Source organism: Gossypium hirsutum, chromosome D06 (genome assembly GCF_007990345.1).
Source record: "Gossypium hirsutum isolate 1008001.06 chromosome D06, Gossypium_hirsutum_v2.1, whole genome shotgun sequence".
Taxonomy (NCBI): domain Eukaryota; kingdom Viridiplantae; phylum Streptophyta; class Magnoliopsida; order Malvales; family Malvaceae; genus Gossypium; species Gossypium hirsutum.
In genome coordinates, this window is record NC_053442.1 from 57,312,619 (window position 1) to 57,326,644 (window position 14,026).

Genomic DNA, 14,026 nt, shown 5'->3' on the forward strand with positions numbered 1-14,026 from the left:
CCTATTGAAAGTCCATGGTGGTTCTATTACTGTCAAACCTCCAGCTGAGGTGTTTGATGAAGGGATTTGGAGGTGGCAGCACTCGCTAGTGGCTCAATTTCTTGGGCGGCCTCCCAATTTTGGTTCTCTGTAGAAGTTGGTCGATATGCTTTGGAGTAAACAGCGGGCTATTGAAGTCAATATGGTAAGTGAAAATTTGTTTATTTTTTAATTTTCTTCTTCTGTTGCTTGAGATTGGGTTCTAGATCATGGCCCTTGGTATATCCAGAACAAACCGATGGTGCTAAGGAAGTGGGAGCCTAATCTTTAGAGATTGGATTTCTCCCTTGATAATATACCGATTTAGGTTAAGTTAAGTCGAGTTTTTTTAGAGCTTTTTACTCAAAAGGGGCTTAGCTACATTGCAAGTGCACTTGATACTCCCTTTTATATGGATAATATCACAGCTTTGCAACAACGTCTTGTTTATGCAAAGGTGTGTGTTGAGATTTCTGTTGATTTTGAACTCTCTCATTTTATTAATGTTGAACTGTGTGATGGTTCCTTTGTTTCTGTTGGAGTTGAAGTACTATGGGTGCCGATGCGTTGTTTACAGTATCGACCTTTCAATCATTTTGGTAAGCATTATTCTAAAAAGAATGAAGTGAAAGTTTGAAAAGTTAAGCCAGATGGTGCAGCCACTGCTCAAATTTCTGTTCCTGAAAAATCTATTGCCGTTTGAAATGAGAGTGCTCCTGATGGTGGTGCAATTTTGACTTCAACTTTTGAAGTCTCCTCTAAGGGTAAAGTCATGGTTATGGATTTTTCCCCTACTCTTAAATCGATGCATGATTTTTTTGTGGGATCTAATAATAGATTTGAGGCTTTAGGTGTTGAGTTTGTGGATTCTAATGATGTTGTTACTGATGATATTGATGTTGAGCAAAATGTTGTTGATGATGATAACGAAACTGTACAACTTGAGTTTTCTCCTCAAAAGCCTAGGTTGGCCTCGCTGGCAGTAGCTCCTCTTGTGAGATCTTTAATAGCTACAAAGTAAGAGAACCTTAACAAAGGTAAGAAGAAGATGAATAATTCTCCTACTAAAGGGCGAGGAAAAGGAGGTGGTAAAGGGCGTACACATTCTCCTCGTATTCCATGATTATTCTCTTTTGGAATATTAAGGAGTTTAATAATCCTCTAAAGCAAAAACTTGTAGTTGATAGGTTAGTTAGATTGAAGATTGATGTTTGTTGTTTGTTGGAAACTGGAGTTGAGTGTAATAATGCTTCGATTATTTTGGGGAAGTATTTTCAGGGGTGGAACTTTGTTTGCAATCATGATCATGTTGTTAATGGTAGAATTTTACTTATTTGGAAGAGTGCTTGTATTGTGGATGTGTTGTATGTCTTTGGTCAATGTATTACATGCAGTGTGCAAGTGCAACATCATAAAGTCTTCTTTTCAGCTGCTTATGCTTGTAATGATGATGTTTCTCGTCGAGAGCTATGGTCTCACTTGTGTTCAATTAGTGGCCATGTTGGTGATGTTTCATGGTTGTTGGGTGGTGACTTTAATGTCACACTTTCGCCTAAAGAGAGTTCTTTGTTTCAATAATTCTCTGTCTTTTACTGTTGATATGAAGGATTTTCAAGCTCTGGTTAGGGAGATTGAAATATTTGATCATGCTTATTTTGGTCCTGTTTTCACTTGGTCTAATCCTCAATTGGATAGGCCGATTGCGAAGAAGCTTGACAGAGTTCTTGTTAATGTAGCTTGATTACGATTTCTACCTCATTCACGGGTTAAGTTTGCTGCTCTTGGTTGTTCGAATCATTGTCCTTCTATTGTCTGGTTGGAGCGACTTATGCAATCATTGCCAAAGCCTTTTCGGTTCTTTAATTTTTAAGCTAAGCATGATAGGTTTTTGTAGCTTGTTGCTGAATCTTGGTAGCCTACTGTGGTAGGTGATCTTATGTTAAAGTTATTTACCAAGCTTAAGAGACTTAAGCTTGTCTTGAAGATGCTCAACACTAAGGCTTTTGGTAATATTTCTGCTCAAGTTAAGGCTAAGGCTGAGGAGCTGGAGAGCCTGCAACTTGTTTTGTTGCAAGTGATCTAGTTAGAAATGGTCATATTGATCAAGTGAAAGCTGATCTTTTGGTTTTGCAAGAGGCTGAAGCATGTTTTTTTATCAACAAAAAGCTCAAGTGTAGTGGATCAAGGAAGGGGATCAAAGCACTAAATTTTTTCATAGTACTGTTACAGTTAAGAGGAATAAGCACACCGTTACTTTTCTTTTTGTTGCACCTAGTAATCGGTTAGAATCTTTTGATTAAATTTCTATAGAGATTTTGAGGTTTTATCAAAATCTTTTTGGTGCAGTTGATTCCAATGTTGTTGAATGCCTAGATTCTTTACTTCAAGAGTTACTGCCTAAATTGTCTAATGATACTCATCATGTGTTGACTAGCCCTATTACCAATGAGAAGATAAAGAAAACTATTTTTAGGCAAGGGAATGAGAAATCCTCTAGTCTTGACGGTTTCACAACTTTTTTCTTCAAATCTGCATGAGGTATAGTGGGGCATAATTTTCTTGAGGTTGTCCAGTACTTTTTTGCATCCTCCACACTCTTGGCTGCCTTTAATGCTATTTCAATTTCCTTGGTTCCCAAGTGTGATAATCCTAGATATGTAAAGGATTTTCGACCTATTTCTTGTTGTAGTGTAGTTTATAAGTGCATAATCAAGGTTTTGGTTAATAGAATGACTCATTTTCTGCTTGCTTTGATTTCTAATATTTAGAGCACCTTTGTTAGAGGGTGTAGTATCACTAATAATACCATGTTAGCTCATGAGATAATACGAGGGTATGGTGGAAGACATATTTCTCCTAGATGTGCCTTAAAGGTTGATATTCAAAAGGCGTTTGATTATTTGCACTGAGGCTTTTTGCTTTTAGCACTTAGAGCTCAAGTGTTCCCTTAAAAGTTCTTAAATTGGATTGAAGTTTATTTAACTACTCATCGCTTCTCTGTCTCCCTTAATGGAAGCCTTGTGGGGTTCTTTCGAGGGAGGAAAGGTATTCGGTAGGAAGATCCTCTGTCTCCTTACCTCTTTGTGCTTGCAATGGATGTGTTATCCAGGTTATTGGATGTTGTTGCCATAAATGCTCTCTTCAAGTATCATCCTAAGTGCTTTCGAGTGCGGTTGACTTATCTAATGTTTGTCGATGATCTTCTTATTTTTCGAAGGGCACTGCTAATTCGGTGGTTGGTGTTTATTGTGTTCTTCAGTAGTTTTACTTACTTTCTGAGTTGCAATTCAACACCTCCAAAAGTGAATTGTTTGTTGTTGGGGTGCCTCAAGAGGAGTTGACTCTCACGACTACTTACATAGGGTTTAAAGTTCTTAGGCTACCAATGAGGTACCTTGGTGTTCCTTTTGTTTCTCGAAAGCTGTCTCAGTCTGACTGTGTTGCTTTAACTAATAGGATTTTGGACAGGATTCAAGGGTGGTCTACTAAGCACTTGAGTTATGCTGGTAGATTGCAACTCATTAAGGTTGTGATCTTTAGTGTGCAAGCCTATTGGAGTCGTCAATTACTAATGCCTAAGAGTGTTCTTAAGAAGGTTTATCAATATAGTCTTAGCTTTTTTAGGAAATGAAAGGTTGGCTCGGGTCGAGGGGCTCGTGTTTGTTGGAAGGCGAGTTGTTTACCTAAATCTAAGAGGGCTTGGGACTAAAAAAATATGGTTGAATGAAATCAAGCTTGTATTTTGCAGCTTATTCGTGCCTTGCTTGCAGGAGTGAGGTCTCTTTGAATTGCTTGGGTTAGTGAATATGTGTTAAATGGTAAGAATTTTCTAGATGTGGCTCCTACTTCAATGAGTAGCTGGAATTGGCGAAGGATGCTTAAGTTGAAGCCTTTGGTTGCTGTCACTTCTCAACAATTTGCTAATGCTAAAGTAAGCACTTCTCGATTGTGGGAGGCAATTAGAACTCGGGGTATGAAGGTGGAATGGCACCATTTGCTATGGTTCATTTTATATATTCCCAAATATTCTCTTATTGCTTGGATGATCATTCTTAATAAACTCCCAACCCGGGATCGTTTGCTTGCTTTTGGGATTTCGGTTGATACTTGTTGCTTTTTCTGCACTACAGAGAGACGTGATCACATTTTCTTTGAGTGCAGTTTTTCAAGGAAGGTGTACTGGCAGTCAGTTTTGCACCTTTGCTCCATTCGTAGGGATATGGGAACTTGGAGGTAAGGGTTAACTTGGGCGATATTGAAACTTAAAAGGAAAGTACTTGCTTGTTGCTATACTCAAGCTTGCTTGGAGTGCATATTTGTATGTGATATGGAGACAAAGAAACAAGAGGTATTTTGGTGCATCTTTCTTGACTGAATATGTTGTCTTGGTGCAGATTAAAGAGATTGTGCGAGCTCGCTTAGGAGGAAAACCAATCAATAGAACTGATCCTGTTAATGCTTCACTTTATGCTTTTGGGGGTGTCATTGGTTAATTTGTTTGTATAGCTTAAAGTTACTGTACAGTGTTTTTTTTATTTTTTTGTAGTAGTTTAACTGCATTATTGGATTAATGAATTTCATCATTCATCTAAAAAAAACTTAATAAATTCTTAATCTAATATAAGAACAGACGAATCAAATGCTAACTGAAACAAGAACATACCATGAAAATGGATGGGGAGGGAATCAAACTGAAGAAATGAGCACAGGGAACGTTGTCTGTGGGTGGGTTTATCAAGTGGTACTAAAAATAGAACAGCGAAAACCCATCACGCTTGCCGCTCGTCTTTGCATGTTTTATTTTTTGTTAAAATATGCTCCAAGTCCTTGTGATCTTCATACCTTTAGAATTTAATCCCTTTATTTATTTATTTATTTAAAGGAATTTGATCCCTTTTCTTTTTCGGATTTTAAATTTATTCTTTTACATGGCTATAAATTTTTTTTAAATTTCAAAATGTCATATCAATATATTTAATAAAAAAATTTAACTTTATTAATAATTGTACTTGAATTCTAAAATCTAAAAAATAGAGTGATTAAATACCTAAAAATAAAAATAATAAACTGAATTCCAAAACGAATTTCTTATTTCTAGTGCTTAGGGTCAAACAGAATTGTGTGTTAGGCTTTACTTAGAAGCCCCGATGATACTATAGTATTTGATTTAGGCCGCCGAATCAACTGAACTTTTATTTAAGATGAAGCTATTGCTTACAACGAAAGATGAGTTAGTTAATAAGCGAATCAAACTTTTTGCGAAACTAATTAACTGATTGATTGTTGGGTCCATTCTATTATAAAATATAATATTTATTTTTAATTTCGACTAATCAGCTAATTTAGATAATAAATCGCTTTCAAACCAAATTGATCTATTGGGGTGGACAACAAATAAATGGTTAAAGTCCACTAACCCAATTTATAAAGAAGTAACTTATAGCTTTTCTGAAATATCAATTTATTCATTAGGTTTAGTAATTTAGTATAGTTTAAACTATGTTTTGTTTATCAAACTTGAAAAAGATATTATATGATCACTAATATTATCGATTTGTTATGTTATAGTTATTAACAACGTAATAGCAAGCTAATGTGACACGTTAATATCATTATTTTAGACAAAAACTTTATATCAAACTATATAAATAGCTGCTATACTTTTTCTTTTTTGAGCAATATAATAAATTTTCTTTTACTTTCTTTTTTCTTATTTATTTTTCTCCCTTCTCCTTTTCTTCAAAATCAAAACCTCTCAAGATCATTTTTATAGATATTAAACGCACGTGTACATATATTCAAACAAAAGAATATTACATCTAAAATCTACGTACATAAGTGGACATGTTGGAAACTTTGATTGTTGTTTTCAGTGTAGTCAAAATATATCTTCTGTTGCTGACAATTTTGAGTCGTAGAAATATAATTATAGAGGTTTATACTAACCAAAAAATAACATGTTTTTTATGGACAAGGAAACTATATTTGAAAGGGTTTAAAGTCTTATTCACGTGGTTTGATAATTTCGACTTGAATTAAAATTTTTATTTTTACCAGAACTTCTTGACATCTTAAAGGATAAGTCATTGATCAGATTGACGTCGAGCAAGAGACTTATTTGCCAAGGAGCTGGTCAAGATTTACATCAAGTAGGATTGGATGTGTTGAAAACTATTGCTCTATCCTAGTTCGACTTGGGATAAAATTATACAAAGCCTATTTAAAGGTTGCCATACATGGACAATAGGGGTGTGTTTTTGGAGTGTTCTTTTGTCGAGTATTTTTCAAAATTTTAAAAGATCAAATTCAAAAAATTGAAGTGTCAATGGATGTGCTCACTTCTCATGGCACATCGCGAGGTTGGAAGTAAGAAAAAGCATGGAAGAAAAATGAAATGTCATTACATAAAATGAAGGAATGTGAAAACATAAGGATTATTTGCCATTATTGTAACATGGTTGATTATATCAAACCACATTGTTATAAGATGTTAAAAAATCTAAGAAGGGGAAGTGTTAGAAAACAGGCTGCAACTTACTCAAGGTTCAACCAAAAATAAACATCGGTGAAAAAAGACCAACGGTTGATTGATGAACAAGTAAAGAGTGAAGTGGCAACTAATGCAACAACTTTTGGATATTGACATGAAGACATTACTACTCCCTCAGGATCTCATGGTAAAAATTCTTGTTGTTTCACGAGTTATATCTCCCACATACAAAAGTGTTGATGAGTTGGTATCTATTGTGTTCCTTACTGAAACATTTTATTGTGGGACGTGAGTTTATGCTACAACTAAAAGAGAGAGTGTTGATGGTATTAATAGGAGAGTTTTTCTTTTCTATGCTTGTTGTTGTTATTATTTGATTTGTTTATTCATGATGCTACTCACATGTCATTTTTTTGTTGTTGTTGATAAAACTTCAACTTATATAGATGTTTCTTCAGTCACAATTACCCTAAATTCGTTTGGACTTTTGTTGAAAAAAGGGGAGAATAAGCTGAGTTTGAGGGGGAGTTTCACACTTGATGTTGATGAAACTTGTGTTGCGTTTCTTGCTTGAAGAATTGGTTGCAGGGTTTTTGGTCAAAAATGTCAAAGGGGAGTTGTTGAGGTAAGATTTTAAAGTGGTTATCTATGTGCCAATGAAAGTGGCCACTTCGACTATCCCTACACTAGACACATGGCTTACCTTAATTTTTGGCACGTTTGACCAAAATATTTTTGATGATTTGCTTGTAACCAATCTCGGGTTTATCATTGGAGAAGCGATTGAATCAAGCAATATTATTTTTCAAGAATTCTTATGTGGTTTGTTTACCTTATACATTAAAATATGCAATCCATGAATATATGAGCTAACTATATGATCTTTTGTATCCTTATATTAAGGACAATTGATTATATATTATAATTAAGATATGCAATCCATGAAGATGTGAGTTGACTTGGTGATATTTTGTATCCTTATGTTAATGATGATTGATTTGATGATATTTGGCTAGATTAAAATGGATTAAAAGTTACTTTGTGAAGATGTATTTGTGCTCTAAATAGAAAAGACCTATTCAACATTGATAAATGTTTTATCATCGAGGCAAGTTTTTTGTGGCTATCAAGTTCCAACGGAAGTGGCCACTTCAATTAGCACTTCGATAAGAAACATAACTTACCTTGTTTGTAGTTGGACATTTTTTTACCCAAATCAACTAGACAATGACTTAAATGATTTTGTGGACATATGTTGACCCATATTTGAAGATCCATCTTGTGGAACGAGTCATTGAAGATTGGATTGGATCAAATATGATTTTACATGTTGAATCCCTTCCTTTGTAGAGATTGGATCAAGAACATCGGAAACATAGCTCTTAACAATCCACTTTACTTTGGTCTTTATTAATATATTGTAGCTAGTTATTCTAGCTATTGTTTAATAGGAATTAAAATCAAATTGATCTCTAGTATGTTAACAAGTCTCGAACCTTTTGTATATATGAGAGACTTGTATAGATTTTGTAATAGAGTATTGAGAGCTCTTTTTAATTCATAGAGGAACAATTTTGTGAGAGTGAAATAATTTTATTGCTTGGTTTTACAACCTAAATTTTCAAGAGTAACTTAAATGTGAGTGAGTTAAATCTTGAAGTACAAAAGTGATTGTTATATTAGGTTGTGATTAAACTTAAATCACTTGCGGTATTGAGATTAAACACATTATGTTTACTCATTAAGTTTTTTTTTTTATCGCAGTACCATACGAAATGTCCCCTTCCACTGCCACTTTGACCATCACTTGCACACTCTTTTTTAAGCAGTTATCGACCATAAATTCAGGTCCACATTTTACTTGAAGTTGAAAACATATGAGATAAAAGGTTAGAAGAAAATGGTTTTTGTTTGTTTGATATAGGTGAAAAATGTTTTCAACCATTATTTTTAATCTTTAATATTATATGTATTAATTAATTTATACTGATTGCTATATGTCAATTTACCTGTTTTTTATTTTTAATTTAATATTATAATTTATATTCTTTATAATTCCAAATTTCAATATCATTTTTAATACAAAAGGAAATATACACGAAGAAAATGCTATATAAAAGAGGTATTATTGCAAAAGAAGTACATATAAAGCATTTATCTTATATCTAGTGTATTTGTAATATAATTACCTTATTTATATCAATTTTGCAGAGATCAAAGCATTGAAGATTAGTTAGTAAAAAGTATGATCATGTAATATGTCCATTTTTCATGGTTATTTAAATCGAAAAGGAAAAAGAAATTTACACTATTTGACCTGTAAACTGAATTGAATCATGATTGAACCACGAACAGAACCGTTGAGTAGGTATTTCTCAACCCCCTAAACCCAAAACTAAAATCTCCAACCCTAGCAGGCCTCAATCCGAAAACTAATAAAAATTAAAAGGGTCAAACCCAAATGAATTAAGAAAACAAAAACAAACTCTAAACTGAACCCAAACTCAGGCACAACAACAGATCCAAAAGCAAATTTTAAACTAAACTTCTTCACATTTATGTGCAGTGGATTTATCTTGGATGAGCAACCAAAAAACCCATTAATCTTTGATGCAAAAATGTGTTGATCATAAAAGCCTCCCTTTCTTTGACTTCAAATTCAAGAAAACGAAAATAAATCCACTAATAAAATAAATCAAAGCTGTTGAGGTGGAAGGCTGGAAGCTCGAAGGCAACCTGGAGAGGAGAAGAATGTAGGCTTACTAAGTAAAATAAATGTTTCAATTTCATGCTTTGGGTCTTTTATCTCTTTTCATTAAAAATATTTTTATAATACCTCAAAAACTTCTCTTAGGAATCAAAATATATTGAATAAGGCTTTTAATTTATTTTTAAAAAATTTCTGGAAAAATCAAACACATACAAATTAAAAAGTAAAAAAAAAAAATCAAACCCAAACAATAAAAGAGCTACAAACATGGCAATGGCATTAATGTTAACAGATTAAACTAAAATCACATGTTTGATGTCAACAGTACATTTCTCCTGAAGCAATTTACCCCTCCCATGGAAAACAAAAACAAAAATCAAACACACACATATATATATTAGATTTTAACAGTCACAGCTTAATAATATATAATAAATAGCCAAGAACTGCATACACGAGGTATGCATGCAAACGATAATACGATGCTATAAATATACTTCCATCAAATACATTATATGACAGCTTAGCATGTAAATGCAGCAGCAATATAGAACCACATACATTTTTTTCTTTAGAGAAGCGTTGGAGAGAGATCCATAGGGAAGGGATTGCCCAAAACATTGTCCATATAATAGTGTGGATGGGCAGCATCCATTACCACAAACTGCATATCTTCAGATGGCTTCCAGTGCCTTTTCCTTTGATTAATGAACCAGTTGTTTATCTGCTTCTGATCCAGACCAGTTGACTCTGCCAAGGCAAGCTTTTGCGACTCCTGTTAGAAATTTCGGTTTGGTCAGATAAATTGCAGATTTACAATGAACCATAGGAAAAATATATATTCTCCCAAGACTGCATTGAATGCGAGCAGTGAATAATATGTTACCAAGGCATGAATTAAGAAGCAAGTAGACTGTTCCTGACAAATAATAGTCTGTCCCGAAGCATGCATTTCGAGTTTGCAAAGTTCTGCATTTTGTACTTACCGACGGGTAAGGCCATTTGTAATGTCGACTCCACCAATCCAGCAACTGTTGCCTGGCTTCCTTAGGCAACTTCCCTTTCTTCCTCTTCTTCATAAACTCCTGCTTCAGACTGCCTAAATATCCACTGTACTTCCGCAGAAGCTGACCTTTAAGTTCTCGATCTTCTGCAAGGGGATCAATGAAATTGTTGTTCACATCGACGTCTTCCTCGGATGATGCATTCCTGTCGACACCCTCTCCACAAGCTGAAAGAGAATGGATTATCAAGTAATTTCAAAAAGAAAATGTCTCCGTACCAAAATCAATGCGTGCATCATGTACATCACATGTCAAGACCTAAGATGCTTTTGAGTAGACTTCTGTCCATCAGATGTCTCTAAACCGAATTTGGCCATGCCAACACGTTGATCATGACAACGGCAGAAATGGTATACCATATACCATGAAGAAAACATTAAATCATTAAAAAATTAAGTTGCATATTGAAGCCTGAAAATTAGGACCAGAAAATGGAAGAACTAGAAACTGCTGAAATTAATTTATAGGAACTAAAGGATGATCCATTTCAATTTCTTGGGGATAATAAATTCTATATAAACTTAGGAATTAAAGACCAGTTAAGTACAATATCTTATAGTAAATAGAAACCAGTATGATTAACTGCCTCAATGGATTAAAAAGCTTCAAAATTAATGAGATCCATCACTCAAGGCAAGTGCAGCAAGCCTCTGAATATCAAATTCTTTTGAGAAGCGCCACAAAATGGGAATCAAGTCTTCAGCTGACACCTGTCCCGGGCTCTATCCTTGGGCAACCCCTATACCCGACCCGTTAAAATAAGTATCAGTCCCTTGACACTTTGCAAAACCCTTCCAAATGAACCCCAAATCTAGGGTTTTGATTCCCCAAACTAAAGCCTCTAATCCATCTATAACCCTAGTTTGATCAAAACCTTAAATTCTTCTAAAAACAAGTATTGTTCAATCTCTTTGACAGCATAGTTATAATTTCAGTCTTCTAAGTACTATAGTACCTTACAACATGATGTAGGCTAGCCCTAGCAAGCAGTGCAGCATATATAGTTTCCATTGTTATTCCATTTTCAGAAGACTTAGCAACCAAACTAGGTAGTAGTGTAGTTGGTTGCGCCAGATATTACTTCACTCTACAATCTTCAACATACCAAACCTAAGTTAACCTGTTGTTGGCCAAAGGTCTTATTTTTCTAGCATAGTTACATAACGAAACAAGACATCTTCCCATGTTTACTAGCATATGTTGACAAGGCATTTCCTTCTAAGGTTGAACTTCGAAAAGGTCGAAAAAAAAGTGTCCCGTATCTAGCAAACGACATGACTTCACAAGGTGTAGCAAAAATTTGGAGAGCATGCATATATTGTTTTGATAATTAATAAAGCTACATGTCCCAAGATCTATAGACATGCGTGTTGGTTTTAAATTTAATATAGGATTAGCACAGTTTACAAAGACAAAGGCGAGAGAGAGAGAGAGAGAGAGAGAGAGAGGTTATCACCAGGATTTGGAGAGGAAACGGTGAGGGCTTTGAACTGACACTCGACCCTTTGGAGGAAAAGCATGGCTTCCTTGAAGGGTTTAGTGAGTTCTTGCTCGTATTTAGTCAGCATCTCACAATAAGCTTCCATGAACTGATCTAGTGCAGGGTCCTCGCCTATGCAGCCGGTCCTAGTAGGACCCGTAGTGGCGGCAGATGCGCATGCTTCCTCTAACCTAGCCACCACTTCAGGTGGCGCTCCTACCTGCTTGGTTTTGTTTCCGTTAGAAAGGGAAAATATATTTATCTTCATAATTATTAGGGAAAAACTTAAAAACTCATGTCTCCATCATACGTATTTATTACTCAGGAAACCTCTCACTTTCAACGCAAAAAAAAAATATTTTAGATGCAGTCAAACAAAACAAATGAGAAACTAGTTTGTGTTGATAGTTACAAAATGAAGTCCCCTCATAAGCAAAAAATTGTTCAATGGCACAAGCATTAAAACCTGTTTTCGAAACTAGAGGGATATAGCGATGAGAAAGACTTGGAAAGGGGAGCGTTTAATGGGGCAATTGGGTAGCAGGTCCCTAAGTCAAATCAGTATAGCTTTTTTTTCTTTTTTTTTTAAGTTTTTCACCTTTTGACAATTAACATAGGCAGCTAAGAGACGGTGGTAGTGAGGATGAGCCATAATCTTAGCCTTGACAGAAGAGCTTCCATCGTTGCTCTCCATGAAATAACATCCGGTATTGTTGTTGTTGCTGGTGGTGGTGTTGTGTTGATCGTCTAGAATCATAGAGGAACCACTGCTGCTATTGTGGTTCTGATCTTGATTGTTGGTGGGAGGTTGGGGAAGAAATAAGGAGCTTGAGCCAGAATTAGGATGATGATGATGATGTTGATGTTGAGGATGAAGGTGAGAAGTCATGGGATGATGCATCATCGTCATAGGACACAGTCCATTACTATTGTGTCCAAAAGCCATCATGCAAGAAGTGCTATTGGAACCACCTTCCATTATCTCTCACTATCTTATCTTTCTTTTCGTTTCCCCCTCTAGTTTGTTCCCTCAAGGGCTTTGCTATATAACAACACAACCCATTTTCTCTCTCTTCTCTTTCCTACGCAATCTATTTTTTTGCCCTAAAGATTGTTAATATCTCTACAACTCTCCCGAGATTTATGCTACAAACAACAGGCTTTTCATAGGAACTCCTAAATAGTGATAGCAGCAGCAGCAGGAGGTAGTGGAGTTTGAGAAAAATGTGGGATTTTACTCTCTGGGGCTAACCTGGCAAAGCCTGCTCAGATTTCCTTTGGAAAATGGGAGTTTGTTTGTTGATCTTCCTAGTCATTAGCAGAGAGCATTAATTCTCACTTTCTATTACAAAATCCTCTCTGTCTCTCGAGCTTCTTTTGCACTTGTTTGGAAGAAAAGAAAGACAGAAAAAAGGAAGGGGAAGGGGGTTTGGTGTGTTTGCAGAACGCACGCGGGCTATGCAGAAAGAAAGCAAGGCATTGAAAGAACTTCAAATCTCATGGCTCTACTAGTAAGCAGGTGTGGGGGATATAGTGGGGGTGTGTTTGAGGCAGTACTGGTGGCTGACTGCCTGTGGCTGGGGATATGCAAAGCTTTACCTTCCCGATGAAAACTCTCCCCTCTTTTCTTGCACCGCTAACTGATGCACTGCCATTTTACTGGCAAACTACAAAGAGAAAAAAACAGATAAGTGAGGGAGATTAGACGTTTATAATTTGTTATCTTATCGTTTACTCCATATATTACAAAAAGGAAACCGATAAATAATAATAATACAACAATAGAGGGATGAAACGATCAAATCGAGGAAGACTGTAAGGCAAACTAGTGGGAAAAGGTTTTATGGGCCACGAAATCATCAATTCATTAAATTCCTCTTCTCCTTCTCCTTCTCCTTCTCCTTCTCCTTCTCCTTCTCCTTCTCCTTCTCCTTTTTCTACTCTCTTTTATTTTATGTAAATGTTGTGTTATGTAGTGTACGTACTGTTTTCAGTTTTCCTTTTTTGTTTTTTTAACAATTTTATTATAGATTTTGTTATTATTTTTAATTCTTAAATAAAAAGATAATGCGCTTCAACACACTCGAATTTACGTTCTCCTTCATTAGTTACAGTAATTAAGATTCAATTGACTAAATTCAAATGTTATTAGAAGTACGAAATGATATTCAGTTTAAGGATTTTATATTTATTATGGTAATTTAATATTCTAGAACTGCATTCCATTATTTGGATTTTGAAAATTATCGCATTTACATTTCCAA

The 14,026-nt window shown here is 35.1% G+C and overlaps 1 protein-coding gene across 2 annotated transcripts; it reads right to left on the reverse strand.

The window, feature by feature from the left end:
• Window positions 1–8,744: 8,744 nt before the first annotated feature.
• On the reverse strand, window positions 8,745–13,698 carry LOC107910050 (homeobox protein SBH1). Of its 2 annotated transcripts, XM_041095938.1 has the most exons (5): window positions 12,361–13,698; window positions 11,739–11,982; window positions 10,205–10,449; window positions 9,780–9,993; window positions 8,745–9,244 (listed from the first exon to the last, which is right to left on the reverse strand). In XM_041095938.1, the coding sequence occupies exons 1-4, from the start codon at window positions 12,739–12,741 to the stop codon at window positions 9,790–9,792; spliced, it is 1,074 nt and encodes a 357-aa protein (XP_040951872.1). In that variant the 5' UTR covers window positions 12,742–13,698; the 3' UTR covers window positions 8,745–9,244; window positions 9,780–9,789. The 2 variants fall into 2 exon arrangements, with proteins under 2 accessions (XP_040951872.1, XP_016693280.2); XM_016837791.2 differs by lacking the exon at window positions 8,745–9,244 and having other exon boundaries at window positions 9,470–9,993; window positions 12,361–13,697.
• Window positions 13,699–14,026: the final 328 nt, after the last annotated feature.